Source organism: Pongo abelii, chromosome 2 (assembly GCF_028885655.2).
Source record: "Pongo abelii isolate AG06213 chromosome 2, NHGRI_mPonAbe1-v2.0_pri, whole genome shotgun sequence".
NCBI classification, from domain to species: Eukaryota; Metazoa; Chordata; class Mammalia; order Primates; family Hominidae; genus Pongo; species Pongo abelii.
In genome coordinates this window covers 105,616,338-105,638,428 of record NC_085928.1, presented here as the reverse complement: position 1 = coordinate 105,638,428, position 22,091 = coordinate 105,616,338, and the positions used below count along the sequence as shown (strand labels likewise).

General features: G+C 43.8%; 1 protein-coding gene across 6 annotated transcripts in view; it reads right to left on the bottom strand.

Annotated features, from left to right (window-relative positions):
* PRKAR2A (protein kinase cAMP-dependent type II regulatory subunit alpha) overlaps nt 1-22,091 on the bottom strand; it is a 95,108-nt gene that overhangs the window by 64,815 nt on the left and 8,202 nt on the right. For 3 of the 6 annotated variants that reach the window (XM_054550820.2, XM_054550822.2, XM_054550823.2), the window contains exon 2: nt 5,779-5,823. The exons of the other annotated variants lie outside the window; for them this stretch is intronic. In XM_054550820.2, the coding sequence (XP_054406795.1) occupies nt 5,779-5,823 (45 nt within the window). The remainder of the gene's footprint in view (nt 1-5,778; nt 5,824-22,091) is intronic. 6 annotated transcript variants of the gene reach the window in all.

Genomic DNA, 22,091 nt, shown 5'->3' with positions numbered 1-22,091 from the left:
AAGCACATCCTATAACACAATGCAGCAATGACACAGTAGGTTCTGAGATGTAGTAACAGGAAGAAAATAATTTACCATCTCCTTCATTCATTTGGTGTTACAGGCAACTTTGAGCAGAAAAAGCTTTTTTTTTTTTTTTTTTCCCGAGACTCTCACTCTGTTGCCCTGGCTGGAGTGCAGTGGCACGATCTTGGCTCACTGCAAGCTCCGCCTCCCAGGTTCACGCCATTCTCCTGCCTCAGCCTCCTGAGTAGCTGGGACTACAGGCGCCTGCCACCATGCCTGGCTAATTTTTTGTGTTTTTAGTAGAGATGGGGTTTCACCGTGTTAGCCAGGATGGTCTCAATCTCCTGACCTTGTGATCCGCCCGCTTTGGCCTCCCAAAGTGCTGGGATTACAAGGTGTGAGCCACTGCGCCTGGCCAGAAAAAACTTTTACTACTTTATTTGATACTTTATGTTCTAATTAAACTTGAAAAAATTTAGTTCTGAAATATGCGTGGATTTTTTAAACTCTGAGAACTTTGTAAACACAACTGTCTTCTACAGACAGCAAAAGCTTCTCTAAACTTGTGTTAGTCACATGGTCAAATTAGACATAATGCTCCGTACATACTGAAGCACAAAGAACTAAAGATAAGAGGCAAATAATTCTGATTGGAAAAGAATAGGAGGTACCTCTTCTAGTTTCTGGATACAGAAGACAAAAGTCCATTTGTGTAGAAATTTGGGGAAGAGAGCCTCAATTCTTCCTTGGGTATAATGAAGTTGTCAGCCGGGCATAGGCGCTCACACCTACAACCCCAGCAAGAGGACTGCTGAGAGCAAGGGTTCGAGACCAAGCTGGGCAAGGTGGCAAGACCCTATCTCTACCAAAAAAAAAAAAAAAAAAATTAGCTGGCAGGATGGTATGCACGTGTAGTCCTAGATACTTGGGAGGCTGAGGATTGCCAGAATCCAGGAGTTCGAGGTTTCAGTGAGCTATGATCAAGCCACTGCATTACAGCCTGGGCTACAGAGTAAGATCCTATCTCTTTAAAAAAAAGGCTGGACACGGTGGCTCACGCCTGTAATCCCAGCATTTTGGGAGGCCGAGGCGGCGGATCACGAGGTCAGGAGATCGAGATCATCCTGGTTAACACGGTGAAACCCTGTCTCTACTAAAAATACAATAAATTAGCCAGGCGTGGTGGCACGCACCTGTAGTCCCAGCTACTTGGGAGGCTGAGGCAGGAGAATCACTTGAATCCGGGAGGCAGAGGTTGCAGTGAGCCAAGATCATGCCACTGCACTCCAGCCTGGGCAACAGAGCGAGACTCCATCTCAAAAAAACAAAACAAAACAAAAACACTAAAAGCTATCTACTATCTCCAGAAAGTTTTATATAATTGAGGTAGCTGCTATGAGCCATGTTAAAGATCCTAAGTAAAGCCAGATAAGATAAAGGAGGAAAGTGGGGCCAGGTGTGGTGGCTCACACCTGTAATTCCAGTACTTTGGGAGGCCAAGGCAGGTGGATCACCTGAGGTCAGGAGTTCAAGACCAACCTGGCCAACATGGCGAAACCCCATCTGTACTAAAAATATAAAAATTAGGGCCAGGCGCAGTGTAATCCCAGCACTTTAAGAGGCCGAGGTGGGCAGGTCACGAGGTCAAGAGATGGAGACCATACTGGCCAACATGGTGAAACCCTGTCCCTACTAAAAATACAAATATTAGATAGGTGTGGTGTCGCGGCGCCTGTAGTCCCAGCTACTCAAGAGGCTGAGGCAGGAAAATCACTTGAACCCGGGAGGCACAGGTTGCAGTGAGCTGAGATAGTGCCACTGCACTCCAGACTGGCGACAGAGCGAGAATCGGTCTCAAAAAGATAAAAATAAAAAAATTAGCCCGGCGTGGTGGCGAGCACATGTAATCCCACCTACTCAGAAGGCTGAGGCAGGAGAATTGCTTGAACCACGGAGATGGAGGTTTCAGTGAGCCAAGATTGTGCCGCTGCACTCCAGCCTGGGCAACAAGAGTGAGACTCCATCTCAAAACAAAAAATAAATAAATCAATCGAGGAGGAAAGTTATTAACGTTAACAGAGAAGGGTCACTGAGTGGGATACTCAACTGACTTTAACAATCCTATCTATCCACCCAGAAAGTTAACAGGTTTTCAACATTTTAAGAAAAATATTTTTTGAATCTTGATCTGAGTTTGGCCATTTTCCTGATTTTAAACATTCTGTAATGTCTTGTTCCATTTGTATTTCCAGAAAGTTCCATGAGTCTGACATGCACCAGAGTAGAAAATCATTGCTACAAATTGATAACATATCATAGAATCAGAGGAGTTCAGAGTTTATTCAGCCTTGAAATTGGGGAAGCCCTCCAGCAACTTACAGCACAGCTCTAATAGGAAACAAGCAGATCATTTTTATTTTCTAATTTCAAGCTTTGTGCTTTATAAATATTTAGTTATTAATTTCAACAGATTTTTCAGGATATAAAGAAAATGGCTGCAGTTTCAATTTACCAGTTCTTTTTGTTTGTTTTGTTTTATTTTTGAGACAGAGTCTTGCTCTGTTGCCCAGGCTGGAATGCAATGGTGCGATCTCGGCTCAATGCAGCTTCCACCTCCCAGGTTCAAGTGATTCTCCCACCTCAGCCTCCCAAGTAGCTGGGAAACTACAGGCGCCCACCACCATGCCTGCCTAATTTTTGTATTTTCAGTAGAGACAGGGTTTTGCCATGTCAGCCAGGTTGGTCTTGAACTCCTGACCTCAGGTGATCTGCCTGCCTCGGCCTCCCAAAGTGCTGGAATTACATGCGTGAGCCACTGTGCTCGGCCTTCAATTTACCAGTTTTAAAGCCCCTTAATATTCAAACAGTGCTGGCATGGTTTTGTTATGTACAAACATACATACACACACACACATACATATAAAATATATGATATACATACATATTTTATATATTTTATATATATATGACTTAGCTCATACCTGACAAAGAATAAGTTAGCTTTATTATGCTTTAAAAAGGAAGCTGGACGGGCACAGTGGCTCACACCTGTAATCCCAACACTTTGGGAGGCTGAGGCGGGTGGATCACGGGGTCAGGAGATCGAGACCATCCTAGCTAACAGGGTAAAACCCCGTCTCTACTAAAAATACAAGAAATTAGCCAGGCGTGGTGGCGGGCGCCTGTCCCAGCTACTCGGGAGGCTGACGCAGGAGAATCGCTTGAACCTGGGAGGCGGAGGTTGCAGTAAGCCGAGATCGCGCCACTGCACTCCAGCCTGGGTGACAGAGAAAGACTCTGTTCTCAGGGAAAAAAAAAAAGGAGAAGAAAGAAGAAGAATGAAAACAGGGCCAGGCGTGGTGGCTCACTCCTGTAATCCCAGCACTTTGGGAGGCCAAAGCAGGCGGATCACAAGGCCAGGAGGTTTGAGACCAGCCTGACCAACATGGTGAAACCCCATCTCTACTAAAAATACAAAAATTAGCTGGGCGTGGTGGCACACGCCTGTAATCCCAGCTACTCAGGAGGCTGAGGCAGGAGAAATGCTTGAACCCAGAAGGTGGCGGTTGCAGTGAGCCAAGATCACGCCATTGCACTGCAGCCTGGGTGACAGAGCGAGACTCCATCTCAAACAAACAAACAAACAAAAAAAGAAGCTAGAAGCTAGCTTTGTTACTAATACTTCTCCAACCTTGCCTCCTATACCTCTCCCCTGTTCCCATCTGACCATCTAAAACCCTCCTTCTGCCCAGAAAAGGAACATTTTCACAGCCTGTGTGTGTACATCCACTGATATCCTCCTTCTCATTCTTCCAGGCAGTTCCTATATACCTCCCCTAGAATCCTGTACATTTATAAGTGAAAACACCCTAGGCACATTGTAACTGGTTCATTGTCTGTGTAGAGAATAGACCATGAACTCTTAGAAGACTGGCATTTTGTCAGACTCGTTTCTAAATCTCTAGCATCTAGCACAGTGCTCAGCACATGGCGGATTAAAATTTACTAACTGGGGCCGACGCAGACGGATCATAAGGTCAAGAGATAGAGACCATCCTGGCCAACATGGTGAAACCCCGTCTCTACTAAAATACAAAAATTAGCCAGGCATGGTGGTGCGCGACTGTAGTTCCAGCTACTCAGGAGGCTGAGGCAGGAGAATTGCTTGAACCCGGGAGGTGGGGGTTGCAGTGAGCCGAGATCGCACCACTGCACTCCAGCCTTGCGACAGAGCGAGACTCCATCTCAAAAAAAAAAAAAAAGAAAAAATTTACTAACTGGGTATACAAATTGTCCTATCCAAACTTCAGCCTGCAGATAGTCTCTCAACAGCAGTACAGTATGGAATCAAAGCAATGTTCACCTCACCTAAGCCCCTCTTTTTCCAGGGCAACCACAGAGCAAGTTTACCCACCCAATGCAAGTTTAAAAGGAGAGCTCCACTGTAAGCCCAAAGTATTATGAGGTTCCTTCTTAAGTTTATAAGCTTAAACATTTAGCATTAAACCAATTAAGGAGGCTGGGTACCGTGGCTTATGCCTGTAACCCCAGCACCTTAGGAGGCCGAGGCAGGAGGATCACTTGAGCCCAGGAGTTCAAGACCAGCCTGGGCAACATAGCAAGACCTTATCTCTTTAAAAAATAATAATAATAATAAGATAATGGGCTGGGCGCGGTGGCTCACGCCTGTAATCCCAGCACTTTGGGAGGCTGAGGCAGGTGGATCATGAGATCAAGAGATTGAGACCATCCTGGCCAAGATGGTGAAACCCCGTCTCTACTAAAAATACAAAAATTAGCTGGGCATGGTGGTGCATGCATGCAGTCCCACCGATTCGGGAGGCTGAGGCAGGAGAATCACTTGAACCCAGGAGGTGGAGGTTGCAGTGAGCCGAGATTGCGCCACTGTACTCCATCCTGGTGACACAGCAAGACTACGTCTCAAAAAATAAATAAATAAATAAATAGGTCAGACGTGGTGGTCACGCCTGTAATCCCAGCACTTTGGGAGGCCAAGGCGGGTGGATCGCCTAAGGTCTGGAGTTCGAGGCCAGCCTGGCCAACATGGTGAAACCCCATTTCTACTAAAAATACAAAAAATTAGCCAGGCATTTTGGCAGGCGCCTGTAATCCCAGCTGAGGCTGAGGCAGGAGAATCGCTTGAACCCAGGGGGTGGAGGTTGCAGTAAGCCAAGACCGCACCATTGTACTCCAGCCTGGGCAACAAGAACGAAATTCCGTCTCAAAATAAATAAAAATAAATAAATAAATAAAAATAAAAAATAAGATAATAATAATAAAATAAACCAAGTAAGGACTGAGGGAGAAAAGAGAGAGAAAAAGCATTTCATATTTTAAAAACAAAAACAATGGTGACATCTTAACCAAGCAAAAAAAGATTTGGTATGCTCTTTACAGCACAAGAGCTGTGAGCCCCAAATAAGAAATGACATATCAATTAAAAAAAAAAAAAAAACCTCCATTTTAAGATTTTTGTTTCTTTTGAAAGCATTAGCATGTAGAGTTGCTATGCCACTGAGAAAGTGGAAGATTCTTCTTCCTCCAAACGCATAAATCTTGCAATCTACAAGAGGGGAGAAAGCCAGCAGAGGAGAGAAATTGTTTCCATTCCCAAATGTGCTAATTAATTATACATAAATATTAACACTCTCTACAGCCAAAAGGTATCACCTAACAAACTCTGCTATCTCAGCTGCCCTCTGCTCTGATGCAAAGTTGTAAAGAGGCAGATCAGATTTCTCTATCACTTACATGCCAGCCAGGCAGGTAGGCACTTCCAACCATACACAAGGCATCCTGTTAAAAGCAAAAATCAGCCTATTAAGAAACCAAAAGCCAAAGAGCTACCCTGCCGAATTATTTGTACAAGAATTATCTGCTATATTTTCAAATAATCAAAACTATACCACTAATCTTTAGTCTGTCATTTTACAACATAAGCCATTCATTTTTAATATCTGACAACACTCTGGAGAACAAAGCAAGTGTGACAGTAATAAGATTTCACCACAAAAGACAGGTTTGCATTCTAGCTTCAGAACTTAAACCTGGCCAGGTGCAGTGGCTCACACCCATAATCTTTGGGAGGCCAAGGCAGGCAGGACTGCTTGAGCCCAGGAATTCGAGACAAGTTTGGGCAACAGAGTGAGACCCTGTCTCTACAAAAAAAATGTTTTAATTAGCCAGGCACAGTGGTGTGCACCTACAGTGCCAGCTACTTGGAAGGCTGAGGTGGGAGGATGGCTTCAGCCAGGGAGCTTGAGCTGTGATCACACCACTGCACTCCAACCCGGGTGACAGAGCAAGACCCTGTCTCAAAAAAAGAAAACAGAACTTAAACTTCTCTGAGCCTCAGTATTCTCACAAATTCAATAAGGGTAGTACCACTTACCACAAATGACCCGAGGGCAGACTTTATGACCCTATGTACAGAAGTACTGAGACAGTAAAATGTTAGGGATATCATAGTTTTGTGGAGGGTTTGTTTGCTGGTTTTTCAAAATTATCTATCTTTAAAATATTGCAGTTTCACAGCTGCTATTTTGCCATGTATACCCTGTTCAAACACTTTTTTTTTTTTTTGAGACAGAGTTTCGCTCTTGTTGCCCAGACTGGAGTGCAGTGGTGCGATCTCTGCTCACTGCAACCTCCCACTGCAACCTCTGCCTCCTGGGCTCAAGCGATTCTCCTGCCTCAGCCTCCCAAATACCTGGGATTACAGGCGCCGACCACCACACCTGGCTAATTTTTGTATTTTTAGTAGAGACAGGATTTCACCATGTTGGCCAGGCTCGTTTCGAACTCCTGACTTCAGGTGATCCGCCCGCCTTGACCTCCCAAAGTGCTAGGATTACAAGCGTGAGCCACAACGCCCACCCTCAAACATTTTTTGTTAGTTACAATTTTTGAGTCCCACTACATGCAAGTATTATGCCAACCATTTTAAATGCATCATCACATATACCCTTCACAACAACCCTATTACCATCCCATTTTGTAGCTGAGGAGACTGAGACTCAGAGAATTGTATCCAAGGTCACACAGCTAGGAAGCGGTCAAGCCAGAATCTGAGTCATCTAAATTTGACAACTGAGGAAAAATAAAAGTGTGAATCAATAAAATACTTGTTTTACATTTTTTGAAATACATTCCACCATTCCATTATTTAATTATGGATCCTTAGCAATATAATGTTTATTAGAATCCCCTCAGCTTTTTCCTGTGGAAGGATCATGTTGCCTGTTTGCTTACTGCTGCCCCTACCAGACAGATGATAAGATCCTATAGTCAAGAGCACTTTTATCCTCCCCTGTCCCAGTGCTGACCAGAGTGGACATCTGCTGAAATAACACAGGAAGGCAGTGGGCAGGCTGAAGGCTACAACAGTGTTTAGCCATACCACTGTGTCAACCCACCTCCTGTGACACTACTCCAAACCCCGACCTCCTCCTAGTTAGGTAACCAGAGTTATCCTTTAGGAGTGGCCTCTCACAGATGTGAAGTCCTTGTGGGACTTCAGGATTTCACTCCCAACTCTGCCTGCCACTTCCAATTTGGTCATAGGATAGGGTGCATGATCCAAGCCAGGCAAATCAGTGTTCTTAAGCATGGTAACTTGCTTGGAACAAGCATAGAACATTCATGCTAACTTATTCCAAAAATGGAATATGACCCAACCCAAGCCATTCCTTCTCTGGAATATTCCAAACTGGGGATACAGAATAGCTCACTCTTTAGTTTGAATCAGGAACTGCTTTAGGCACTGTGGAGCCAATGGAGTAGATCTACCGCAAGGGAATAAGAGGGTCATACATGCATTTTGGAAAGATTATTCTAATAATAGTATCACCAATGGAATAAGGCACGGAGTGGGAAGACCAGTAATGGGCCTACTGTAATAGTCCTGACAAAAAAATGAAGAAAGCTTGAATGGTAATGGGAACGGAGAAAAGGGAACACATTAGGAAACATTTGGGGATTGCCTTTTGTCTCACTGGAAATACTGTCCTAAAACAAAGAACCTGCCTCCTTAATTCTCTTGCACATAGATGACTACTATGAACACTTGATTCATATGATAAGTACTTACCAAGTACCTAGAAACCAGTAAGAATGCAGTAGTTATAAGCATAGATTCTGAGCCAGGCTGCTTGGGTTCAAATCCAGTCACCTCACTTACTAGCAGTGTGACCTTGAATAAGTTACTTAACCTCTGTGCCTCACTTTCCTCATCTATAAAACCAGGATAATAATAGCACCTACCTCATAGGGTTGCTGCTGTGCAGAAAAGGAAACCCTTAAACTGGTTGATAAAAGACAAGTAGCAGTTCAGCAGAGAAACAAGAAGGGGAGGACAGCATTCCAGGCAGAAGGGAAGGCATATGCAAAGGAAAAGAAATGTGAAAAAGTGAGCTTGACTCATGACCATTGTGCTCTCCAGACCCACATTCCCAATGTTGGCTAAATGCCAGCTGGAACTCCAACTCCATGGGTTGGACCTGAAATTCAATAGGTCCAGAATAGAACCAATAAACTTCACAGTTCCTGTTACTCCAGGCTCCCTATGTCAGGGGCAATGCCATGACCATCTCCAATCACACAGTTTTAATTACTCCTCCATTTACTCCTAAACACACAGACTGTAACAGTAGGACAAGGGTGGAATGATTAGTCCAGCGTAAGCCATGCCTCACAGAAAGAGAAAGAACGTCTCCCTAAGTATAGGATCTGACTGTGACAAGATCAGAGCAAGGAGTGGTGGGGATTGTGGGTCAAGTCAGAGATGACACAGAGCACTACCTAGCCAAGGGCAGAAACTTCAACTCTAGGAACACCAGCTATCCAGACCTGAAAGGATCATTCTCTGCTGTAAAGACCAGCTTTGCTTCATGCTTTCCCAGAACTAGGGAAATACCTCCTCCTACCCATCCCCACTCCCTTCCAGCTATTGCTATTTTCCCTGTTACAATTCTGTATTTTCCAATCAAAATTCTTACTGATAATCCAACTTCCCAAGAATTTGTAAATATGCAGATTCCCTGGTTTTGAGAGATACGAGTTCTTGAGAGATATGAGTTCTAGGATCAATAGAAATGATTATACAACCAATTACAGTTATCACACCAGACACTAGGTATTTAGCATACATTATCTTTAAGTTTTACCATATCCTTGAAAGACAGTCAAGAACTCCCTTTTAAGAATGGAAACAGGGCCAGGCACGGTGGCTCACACCTGTAATCCCAGCATTTTGGGAGGCCGAGGCGGGCGGATCGTGAGGTCAGGAGTTTGAGACCAGCCTGGCCAACATGGTGAAACCCCGTCTCTACTAAAAATACAAAAACTAGCCGGGCATGGTGGCGTGTGCCTGTAGTCCCAGTTACTCGGGGACTGAGGCAGCAGAATCGCTTGAACCTGGGAGGTGGAGGTTGCAGTGAGCCAAGATTGCACTACTGCACTCCAGCCTGGGCGACAGAGCAACACTCCGTCTCAGAAAAAAAAAAAAAAAAAAAAGAATGAAAACAGGGCCAGGTGCAGTGTCTCACGCCTGTAATCCCAGCACTTTGGGAGGCCAAGGCGGGCTGATCACTTTATGTCAGTTCAAGACCAGCCTGGCCAACATGGCGAAACCCCATCTCTACTATAGCTGGGCATGGTGGCACATGACTGTAATCCCAGCTACTAGGGAGGCTAGGGCAGGAGAATCGCTTGAACCAGGGAGGCAGAGGTTGCAGTGAGCCAAGATTGCACCACTGCACTCCAGCCTGGGTGATAGGGCAAGATTCTGTCTCAAAAAAAAAAAAAGAAAAAGAAAAAAACATGGAGTTTCCCAGCATCCAGCCTAGCCCTGCCTCAGACCAGTTCTTCACACGGCTTGCATGGGGTATAAATATGGTGATGTTCCTTCCCTTTATAAAGCTGTTTAATGTGTCCCCGGCCTGTAGAAGCATCTCCCAAACTTCCATGGCCACAGAACCACTTCAAATTGATAGAACACCAGCTAGCACTCACAATATCTACTGAATTGAATCTATATGCTTAGATTAGAGCAAAGAGAAGGAAAAAATGGCCTCAGTAACTGATGCCAAAAGAATAAAATTATACTCTAATAAAAGAAAAAGCAAATTAGCAAAATTAAGCCATTTTCATTTTCCTAAGAACACAATTTCACATATTCTGTAAAACACAAGACACATGTCACAGACTAGTAATCAAATGAAAATAACAAATCAGGCTAGTTACTACATCTGAATCATGCAATAATATGCAGATCCCAAGTCAAATGTGTTCATGATGCCCCAGGATGTTCGTTTTTTTTTTTTTTTTCTTTGAGACAAGGTCTCGTTCTGTTGCCCAGGCTGGAGTGCAGTGGTGCAATCATGGCCTTGACTGGATGTGGGGCCATTATCAATATTGTTTAAAAGCTCCCAAGGCTGAAAACCACTGCTATAGGGGAAGGAAAGAATTGAGTGGAGGCTACAAGGGTAGAAGCCAGTCTTCTCTGAATATACCTTGTTTTATAGATTTGGCTTTGGAATCACAAATATTTTAAACAATTATGAAATTAAATTAGAAAAACCAATCCCTAAAGCATAAAGCAAACTTACTGCATACTGAATTGGAAAGAGAATCACACAAAGGACTACTTTAAGTGACTTTTTTTTTTTAACATAAAGACGAGGTCTCACCATGTTGTCCAGGCTGGTCTTGAACTCCTGGGCTCAAAGCAATCGCCCGCCTCAGCCTCCTGAAGTGCTGGGATTACAGGTGTAAGCCACCATGCCTGGCCCTTCAAGTGACTTTAACTGGAAATCCTAATAGGGTATATTCTAAAGATAAGAACTCAAGAAAATCTGCAGTTTTTTCAGAAATCATACTTGGGACTGGTGTCTAAAGGGGGTGGGGGGTGGGGGGGGCGCTGTCTTACGGGTTGAGCCCTCAACCTGTGAGATCTGTTGCTGTCTCCAGGAAGACAGTCAGAAATAAATGTGAGAATACCCAGCTGGTGTCTGCTGCTTGGTGTGTGGAGGAAAAAAAAACCACACATATTTGGTCACAGAAGTCTTCTATGTTGATGTCTGTTGTGGTAGGGTGAGAGGAGAAGAAAAATACGGTTGGAGAGTTTTTTCTAATCACAAGTCTAAAACCAAAAATGTAATAAGACTTGAACATCTTCCAGCCTGGGCAACATAGGGAGATTCCATCTCTACAAAAAAAATTTTTTTTAATTAGCTGGGTATGGTGACGCACGTCTGTGGTCCCAGCTACTGGGGAGGCCGAGGTGGGAGGATTGCTTGAACCTGGGAGGTCAAGGCTGCTGCGAGCCATGATCACACCACTGCACTCCAGCCTAGGCAACAGAGAAATACTCCGTCTCCAAAAAAAAGAAAAAGAAAAAAAATCTTCTATCAGAAATCAAGATCAAGGACACTATGGCAGTCTACTAAGGACCATAGCAAAAGGAAATCAGGAGGAAATTTGAAGAGGTTACCACTACAAAAAGACAGGATAATATGAACATCAAATAAGAACAAGGGCCGGGGCCGGGTATGGTGGCTCACGTCTGTAATCCCAGCACTTTGAGAGGCTAAGGCAGGTGGATCACTTGAAGTCAGGAGTTCAAGACCAGCCTGGCCAACATGGAGAAACCCTGTCTCTATTAAAAATACAAAAATTAGCCAGGCGTGGTGGTAGGCACCTATAATCACAGCTACTCGGGAGGCTGAGGCAGGAGAATCGCTTGAACCCTGGAGAAGGAGGTTGCAGTGAGCTGAGATTATGCCATCACACTCCAGCCTGGACAACAAGAGCAAAACTCCATCTAAAAAAATATATACAAAAATTAGCTGGGCATGGTGACACATGCCTATAATCCTAGCTACTCGGGGAATCACTTGAGCCCAGGAGGCAGAGGTTGCAGTGAGCTGAGTTCATGCCACTGTACTCCAGCCTGGGTAATACAGCAAGACTCTGTCTCCAAAAAAAAAAAAAAGGGGGAGAAGGGTAAAGGTTGAAAAAACTAGCTATCCAGGTACCACGTTCACTACTTGGGTGATAAGATCATTCATATCCCAAACCTCAGGTGACATGAAATTTACACATGTAACAAACCTGTACATTCCAAAATCATAAGAAAGAAAGAAAGAAAGAAAGAAAGAAAGGAAAAACCCTGCACATGTACCTCCTGAACCTAAAATAAAAGTTGAATAAGAATGGCTATGAGGACAAGCATGATGGCTCACGCCCATGTAATCCTAACACTTTGGGAGGGCGAGGCGGGAGGATCACTTGAGGTCAGGAGTTTGAGACCAGCCTGGCCAACATGTGAAACCCTGTCTCTACTAAAAACACAAAAATCAGTCAGGCATCATGGCGCACACCTGTAATCCCAGGTACTCGGGAGGTAGGAGAATCGCTTGAACCCTGGAGGCGGAGGTTGCAGGGAGGCGGAGGTTGCAGTGAGCCGAGATCGTACCACTGCACTACAGCCTGGGCGACAGAGTGAGATTCTGTCTCAAAAAAGAAAAAGAAAAAAAAGAGCAATGAACTCAAACATATCAAATATGGTTAATTTATACTGATTTTCTTTTCTTTTTTTTTTTTGAGATGGAGTTTCACTCTTGTTGCCCAGGCTGGAGTGCAATGGCGCAATCTCGGCTCACCGCAATCTCTGCCTCCCAGGTTCAAGCAATTCTCCTGCCTCAGCCTCCCAAGTAGCTGGGATTACAGGCATACACCGCCACACCCAACTAATTTGGGTTTCTCCATGTTGCTCAGGCTAGTCTCAAACCCCCAACCTTAGGAGTCTGCCCGCCTTGGCCTCCCAAAGTGGTGGGATTAGAGGCATGATGCCACCACGCTCGGCCTGATTTTCTTTTTCTAATAAAGTCTTGCTAGGTTGCTCAGGCTGGAGTGCAGTGGCTATTCACAGACACGATCCACATGTCTACTGCATCACACTAAAGACTCTTAAGGAGTCAGGATGGAGACTTTCCTGCTACCTTTTGTTGAGTGCAGACCCTGGCACACATAGACATTAAACGTAAATGATTAGCTGGGCATGGTGGCATGCGCCTGTAATCCCAGCTACCTGGGAGGCTGAGGCACAAGAATTGTTTGAACCTGGGAGGCAAAGGTTGCAGTGAGCCAAGATTGCGCCACCGTGCTCCAGCCTGGACAAGAGAGAAATTCTGTCTCAAAATAAAAAAATTAAATTTAATTTAAAAATAGACTGAAAGAATGATTTCCTATTACCCAAGCTGGAAAGGACCAAAGGCCACATCCCCCTTCTGGTGTATGTCTTCTCATCAATTCACATCTGGCCCCTAATTTCAGTAGAATTATATATAATAGGAATATAAAACTATTCTGTCACTAACTGGTATACTTCCATACAATTCTGATGCTAACACTAGGTGGTTAACATCAGACTCTAGAAGTTAAAAGGCAAGATGCCCAACAAGACTGCCCTTACTTCAGATGGTAGTTATACTTTGGGGATCCTAGGCCACCTGTACTTCTAACCAACTCATTACAAATTCAGGGATTCCAGCAGGGCATGGTGACTCCCAGCACTGAGAGGCTAAGGCAGCACGATCACTGGAGCCCAGGAGTTTGAGACCAGCCTGGGCAACATAGAGAGACTCCCATCTCTATGAATAATTTTTTAAAATTAGCCAGGTGTGGTGCCACGCACCTCTGGTTCTAGCTACTAGGGAGGCTGAGGTAGGAGGATTGCCTGAGCCCGGGAGGTCAAGGCTGCAGTGAGCTATGATCACACCACTGCACTCCAGTCTGGGTGACAGAACGAGACCCTTGTCTCAAAAAAATTCAGGGGTTCCCATGACACCTCTGGTTCAATATTCACTAGAACTCACAGAACTCAGAAAAGCACTGTATTTACAATTATAGTTTTATTATAAAGGACACAAATTTGGGCCAGTGAAATGAAGAGACATATGGCAAGGTCTGTAAGGGTCCTGAACACAAACTTCTGTCCCCTTTCCCCATGGAATCACCCTCCCAGCCCATCAATGGATTTACCTACCAGGATGATCCACCAATTTTGTGTTCAGAGTTTTTACTGGGGTTTCCTAACATAGACATGATTGAATCATTGGCCACATAACTAAACTCAACCTCCAGCCCCCTTTCTCTCCCCAGAGATTAGACTGCCTCAAAGCATCAGCCCTCCTATCACATGGTTGGTCTTTCTGGTGACCAGCCCCCATACTGAATCATCTCATTAACATAAACTCAGTTATGATCCAAAAGGCTCATGAATAACAAAGAAAGACACTTCTATCACTTGGAAAATTCCAAAGGTTTTAGACACATTATGCCAGGAACCCCAGGAAAAAGGCTAGTCACATTCTTTATTATACACCAAAAAACAAACTTAAAACTCTCTACTCTAGGTGAATAGGGTTGTAAATTAAAAAAAACAAAGTAATTAAACTTAAAAAAACCTCTCAACTTACAAAAATAAAGATAAACATAGAAAAAGATATCTAAGGCCACTGATGCCCACTCAGTTTAGGGGCACTAAACTCCACTCTGAAGTAAGAGCAGTCTTGTTGAAAATTATTAGGATTTCAGATACCACTCATCTACTAACCATTTTTAAAATTTGGTATGCATTAAAGTTAACCATATCCAGAATTATCTGATGATGGCTACAAAAAAAGCCCTGGAGTACCGCCAACAACATAGGGCTTATTTTTTTTGGGCTGAGAAACCAACCAACTAGTCGAGCATTGGATGCTTGGTCTAGAAATGCCAAGACAAATCACCTGCCCTGTTAAAAATCATGGAGTCACCAAACACAAAGCTCCAATAATCTTCCCCAAAAGAACCTTCAAGAACATGACAATTCTTACCACTGAGTTTAAGATGAAAAAAAAAAAAAGAACAGAATAAGAAAGAACATAAGTATGTCTGCTGATAGCATGAAGTAAACTCTTTGAATTATAATTTTACTTTTAAAATATTGGATGCCTCGAAAAAACAAAAGCACATGTATCATTTCATTCTGAGAAATTTGTTAGGCAATTTCATCATTCTGCAAACATCACAGAGTGTACTTACACAAACCTACATGGTACTATGCCTACAACACACCTAGAATATATGGTAAAGCCTATTACTCCTAGGCTATTTGTATATCTAAACATAGAAAACATACGGTAAAAATATGGTATAAAAGTAATTTTACACTTGTATATGGCACTTGCAGGACTGGAAGTTATTTCGGGTGTAGTCAGTGAGTGAGTGATAAGTGAATGTGAAGGTCTAGGACACTACTGTACATTAGTGTATACAACACTGTATCCTTAGGCTACACAATCTATAAAAAATACGTTTTTTCTTCAATTATAACCTTAACGTACTATAACTTTTACTTTATAAACCTTATTTATTTTTTTTTTTTGAGATGGAGTCTTGCTCTGTCGCCTAGACTGGAGTGCAATCACGGTACGATCTCAACTCACCACAATCTCCGCCTCCCAGGTTCAAGTGATTCTCCTGCCTCAGCCTCCCGAGTAGCTGGGATTACAGACGCCCACCACCACACCTGGTTAATTTTTGTATCTTTACTAGAGACGGGGTTTCACCACGTTGGTCAGGCTGGTCTCGAACTCCTGACCTCGGGTGATCCATCCGCCTCTGCCTCCTAAAGTGCTGGGATTACAGGTGTGAGCCAACGCACATAGCCCAACTTTAAACTTTTTTCTAACTTTTTTTCTTTCTTTTTTTTAAAGAAATTAGGTCTCCCTATGTTGCACAGGCTAGAGTGCAGCAGCTACAAACAGGTGTGATCATGGCCCACAACAGCCTCAAACTCCTGGGCTCAAGCAATTCTCTTGCTTCAGCCTCAGGGTAGCTGGGACTACAGACATTCAGCTCTTCTCTTGACTTTTTGACTCTTTTGTAATAACATTTACCTTAATACATAAAGGCACTGTACAGGTGTACAAAAATATTTTGCTGGATGGGAACGGTGGCCCACACTTGTAATCCAAGTACTTTGGGAGGCTGAGGCAGGAGAATTGCTTGAGCTCAAAAGTTCAAGACCAACCAAGGCAACATGGTGAGACTCCGTCTCTACAAAAAAATAGAAAAAAACTAGCCAAGTGTGGTGGCCAGCGCCTCTGGTCCCAGGTACTCCAGGCTGAGGTGGGAGGATCTTGCTTAAACCCAAAAAGCTGAGGTTGCAGTGAGCTGTGATCGCACCTGGGCAACAGAGTGAGCCCGTCTCCAAAAAAAAAAAAAGAAAGAAAAATTGATTTATATTCTTATCCTTTAAGCCTTTTTTTATTTTTTTTACCAGGTGCAGTGGTTCATGCCCATAATCCCAGCACTTTGATTTTTCTTGTTTTTTGTTTGTCTGTTTTGAGACAGAGCCTTGCTCTGTCACTCAGGCTGGAGTGCAGTAGTGTGATCTCAGCTCACTGCAACCTCTGCTTCCCAGGTTCAAGCAATTCTCCTGCCTCAGCCTCCCGAGTAGCTGGGACTACAGGCACATATCACCACACCCGGCTAATTTTTTATATTTTTTGGTAGAGATGGGGTTTCACCATGTTGGCCAAGCTGGTCTCGAACTTCTGACCACAAGTGATCCACCCACCTTGGCCTTCCAAAGCACTGGGATTATAGGCGTGAGCCACCGCACCCAGCTCAAGTGAGGCAGGTAGATCACTTGAGCCCAAGAGTTTGAGACCAGCCTGGGCAACAGAGCAAAATCTCCTCTCTATTAAAACAGAAATAAATGAAAATGAAGGCTGGGTGCAGAGGCTCACGCCTGTAATCCCAGCACTTTGGGAGGCCCAGGTGGGCAGATCACCTGAGGTCAGGAGTTCGAGGCCAGCCTGGCCAACATGGGGAAACCCCGTCTATACTAAAAATACAAAAATTAGCTGCGCATGGTGGCACGAACCTGTAGTCCCAGCTACTTAGGAGGCTGAGGCAGGAGAATAGCCTGAACCTGGGAGGCAGAGGTTGCAGTGAGCCGAGATCATGCCACTGCATTACAACCTGGGCAACAGAGCAAGACTCCATCTCAAAAATAAATAAATAAATAAGAAAAAAATATATATATACATATTAAAAAAAAAACTGCTGACAAATTTTCAGGCAGCTATCTGGGCTTGGACCAAGAAAAACTCAAGCCATTTGTTTCCAGATCTAAAATTCATTTAAATGGCACCTCAAACGCAAAATAAATAAGCTAAAAGTTTTAGTTACCAGCCTCTGAACACACATATTTTTTCTCTTAAATCCAAAGAAACATATACCAAATTTTACTCCAAAGAGGAAAAATTACACAAGAAAAACTTAGTGAATATACAATATACAAGAACAGTCCTAGCAAGACACATGCTTTAAGAGACACAAAACAGCTGTCCCAACACCTATAATGATTCCTGAAAGTACATCATCTAAAATTATTACAAAACAATTTTTTTTAAAATTTTTTAAGCTGCTCCTTGAGGATCAGGGCTAACTCATAGGCAGTGCACCAAGAGCCACTATAAAAAGATCCTTAATGAGCAAAATATATCCCCTATTATTTTCCTACAAGTTGCTTTTTACTTGAGTAGGAACCCTTGATTGATTTTTGCTGAGGAAACAGTCTTGAAATAATTCCATTCTTTGACAGAGCTAAAAACTAAGGCTGCTGTGTGCCAAAGACAATGAAAACAAGTCCCTCATACAGTCTCCAGATTGTGCAAATACATCCAATCTGCCCTTGCCCACATATTATGAGTCTGTAGCTTGTCCAAGAGCCCCAAGTGCATTTGATCCTTCCAATGACGACATTTCAAAAGCTGCCTGTAGGTTATTGAAAATGAATTAGCAAAGCTCACTTTTTTGTATTAACACTGACGCAATCATAGCTCACCACAGCCTCAAACTCCTGGGCTCAAAGAATCCTCCTTCCTCAGCCCCCCAAGTAGCTGGGAATACAGGTGCATGTCACCATAACACAGCTAATTGTTTTAATTTTTTGAAAAGATGGGGGGGGTCTCGCCATATTGCCCAGGCTGGTCTTGAACTCTTGGGCTCAAGCAATCCTCCCACTTTGGCCTCCCAAAGTACCAAAATTACAGGCATGAGCCATTGCACTCAAGCTAATTTCTTAAAATAATCATATTTCCTTAAGAAGCATCACCATATAAACAGCCCACGTTTCCTCTTGTGTTTAGAAAATTGTTTCTTGCCAGGCGCAGTGGCTCACCCCTGTAATCCCAGCACTTTGGGTGGCCGAGGCGGGCGGATCATCTGAGGTCAGGAGTTCAAGACCAGCCTGGCCAACATGGTGAAACTCCATCTCTACTAAAAACACAAAAATTAGCCGGATGTGGTGTCAGGCACCTGTGTAATCCTAGCTACTCAGGAGGCTGAGGCAAGAGAATAGCTTGAACCCAGGAGGCGGAGGTTGTGGTGAGCCAAGATCACGCCATTGCACTTCAGCCTGGGCAACAAGAGTGAGACTTGGTCTCAAAAAAAAAAAGAAAGAAAAGAAAATCGTTTCTTCTGGCCAGGCACAGTGGCTCACGCCTGTATTCCCAGCACTTTGGGAGGCCAAGGAATGTGGATCACCTGAGGTCAGGAGATCAAGACCAGCCTGGCCAAAATGGTGAAACCCCTTCTCTACTAAAAAATACAAAAACTAGCCGGGCATGGTGGTGTGCACCTATAATCCCAGCTACTTGGGAGGCTGAGACAGGAGAATCGCTTGAACCCGGGAGACAGGTTGTAGTGAGCTGAGATGGCGCCACTGCACTCCAGCCTGGGCAACAAAGCGAGATTCTGTCATTAAAAAAAAAAAAAAAAAAAAGAAAAAGAAAATGGTTTCTTCCACCCAGCCATACTGTCATAGCCACTTTACAAAAGGGCAAGACAATCAAAAGTTTACTGCCATCCAGCAGTAAAAGCTCAGAAGGAGAGGAAAAATAGGCCACGTACATTTTTAGCTAAACAAGTGGAGGTCAGGGTCCATACGGAGCAGCAATCCCATATTCTCACACCTCTTCATACCTCTTCAGTGTGAACCAAGCAAAGGAGGAGAGTAGCTCTACTGTGAGGTAGGGGCATAAATCAGACTGTACTTCAGGTATGTGACACCTGAAGCACAGCAACAAGGAAAAAAAACAATAACAAAGAAAAAAAGAGCTAAAATTGTACTTCATAAAAATTTTAAAAACTTTTATGCTTTAAGAATGTGAAAAGAAGGCTGGGCACAGTGGTTCATGACTGTAATCCCAACACTTTGGAAGGCTGAGGCAGATGGATCACTTGAGCCCAGGAGTTCAAGACCAGCCTGGGAAACATGACAAAATCCCACCTTTACAAAAATTAGCCAGGCGTGGTGGTGCATGCCTGTAGTCCCAATTACTTGGGAGGCTGAGGCAAGAGGTTACTTGAGCCTGGGAGGTCAAGGCTGCAGTAAGCCATGATCATCACTGCACTCTAGCCTGGGCAACAGAGTGAGAACCCGTCTCAAGAAAAAAAAAAAATGGTGAAAAGAAAATTCACAAAATGGGAGGAAATATTTGCAAATCACTTACCATATAAGGAACTAGTTTCCAGACAAAGAATTATTATAACTCAACAACAAAAAGACAAATAAACTAATAAAAAATAGACAAAAGACTTGAACAGACTTTTCTACAAAAAAACATACAAATGGGAGCAGGCCACAGTAACCCACAAATTCCCAGCACTTTGAGAGACTGAGGCAGGAGGATCACTTTTTTTTTTTTTGAAACAAAGTCTCATTCTGTCACCCAGGCTGCAGTGCAGTGGCATGATCTCAGGCCACTGCAATTTCCGCCTCCTGGGTTCAAGCGGTCTTCCCACCTCAGCCTACAGAGTTGCTGGGACTACAGATGTACACCACCAGGCCTGGCAAATTTTTGTATTTTTAGCAGAGACGGGATTTCCCCATGTTGGCCAGACTGGTCTCGAACTCCTGATCTCAAGTGATCTGCCTGCCTCGGCCTCCTGAAGTGCTGGGATTACAGGCGTGAGCCACCACGCTTGGCCTGGCAGATAACTTTTGAAACCAGGAGTTCGAGACCAACCTGGCCAACATGGCAAAACCCTATCTCTACTAAAAAAATGGCCGGGTGTGGCCGGTTGCTGTGGCTCACGCTTCTAATCCCAGCACTTTGGGAGGCTGAGGCGGGCAGATCACGAGGTCAGCAGATCGAGACCATCCTGGCTAACATGGTGAAACCCCATCTATACTAAAAATACAAAAAATTAGGTGGGCGTGGTGGCGGACGCCTGTAGTCCCAGCTACTCGAGAGGCTGGGGCAAGAGAATGGTGTGGCCCGGGAGGCAGAACTTGCAGTGAGCAGAGATTGCTCCATCGCACTCCAGCCTGGGGGACAGAGCAAGACTCTGTCTCAAAAAAAAAAAAAAAAAAAAAAAGCCGGGTGTGGTAGCTTATATGCCTACAGGCTGAGGCAGGAGAATTACTGAACCTGGGAGGCGGAGGCTGCAGTGAGCCAATCGTGTCACTGCACTGCAGCCTGAGTGACAGAGCAAGACTCAGTCTCAAAAAAAAAAAAAAATTCTAGGGATCCAAAATAGCCAAAACAATTCTAAAAAAGAATGAAGTTGGAGAACTCATACTTCCTGATTCCAAACCTATTACAGAGTTATCTGTAGTAATCAAGACAATGTGATATTAGCATGTGGTCAGACATATAAATCAATGGAACAGAACTGAGTCTAGAAACAGATTCACATTTAAAGTCAATCCATTTTCTTTTTTTTCCCCATGTTACTGAGTCCATGCATAACAATCAATTTTCAACAAGAGTACCAAGACAATTAAGTGAGAAAAGAATAGCCTCTTCAACAAATGGTGCTGAACAACCGGATGTTTACATGTAAAAGAATAAAGTACTCGGCCAGGCATGGTGGCTTACGCCTGTAATCCCAGCACTTTGGGAGGCCAAATCGGGTGCATCACGAGGTCAGGAGTTCAAGACCAGCCTGACCAACATAGTGAAACCCCGTCTCTACCAAAAATACAAAAAATTAGCCAGGCGTGGTGACGGGTACCTGTAATCCCAGCTACTCGGGAGACTGAGGCAGGAGAATCGCCTGAACCCAGGAGGCAGAGGTTGCAGTGAGCCAAGATTGTGCCATTGTGCACTCCAGCCTGGGCGACAGTGCGAGACTCTATCTAAAAAAATAAAAAAAAAAAAAAGAAGAAGAATAAAGTTTTTTTAATATATATACAAAAAAAAAAAAAAAAACAAAACCTCAAAATGTACCAAAGACTTAAATGCAAAAGATAAAACTATAAACTTCTAGAAGAAAATACAGGGGTAAATTTTCATGACCTTGGATTTGGCAATGGTTTCTTAAATGACACCTATAGCACAAACAAGAAAAGAAAAAAGACACATCGGATTTCATCAGAATTAAAAACATTTGTGCTTCAAAGGACACCAAAAAAGTGAAAAGGCTGGACACAGTGGCTCATGCCTATAATCCCAGCACTTTGGGAGGCCAAGGCAGGAGGATCACTTGAGGCCAGGAGTTTATGACCAACACTGGCAACATAGTGAGACCCAATCTCTACTAAAAAAAAAAAAAAATTTTTGTTTAGTTAGCCAGAGGCCAGGCACAGTGGCTCACATCTGTAATCCCAGCACTTTGGGAGATAAGGCAAGCGAATCACCTGAGCTCAGGAGTTCGAGACCAGCCTGGGCAACATGGTGAAACCCCATCTCTACAAAAAATACAAAAATTAGCCAGGCATGGTGTATGCCTGTAGTCCTAGCTACTTGGGAGGCTAAGGTGAGAGGATCGCTTGAGCCTGCAAGGGTGAGGCTGCAGTGAGCTATGATTGCACCACTGTACTCCAGCCAGGGTGACAGAGACCCTGTCTCAAAAATAATAATAATAAAAATAAAAATTAGCCAGGTATGAAAAAAAAATTTGCCAGTTATGGTGGCACATGAGCCCAAGAGCCCAGCTATGGTGGCGTGAGCCCAGGAGTTCAAGGCTGTAGTGACCTATGATTCTGCTAATACACTCCA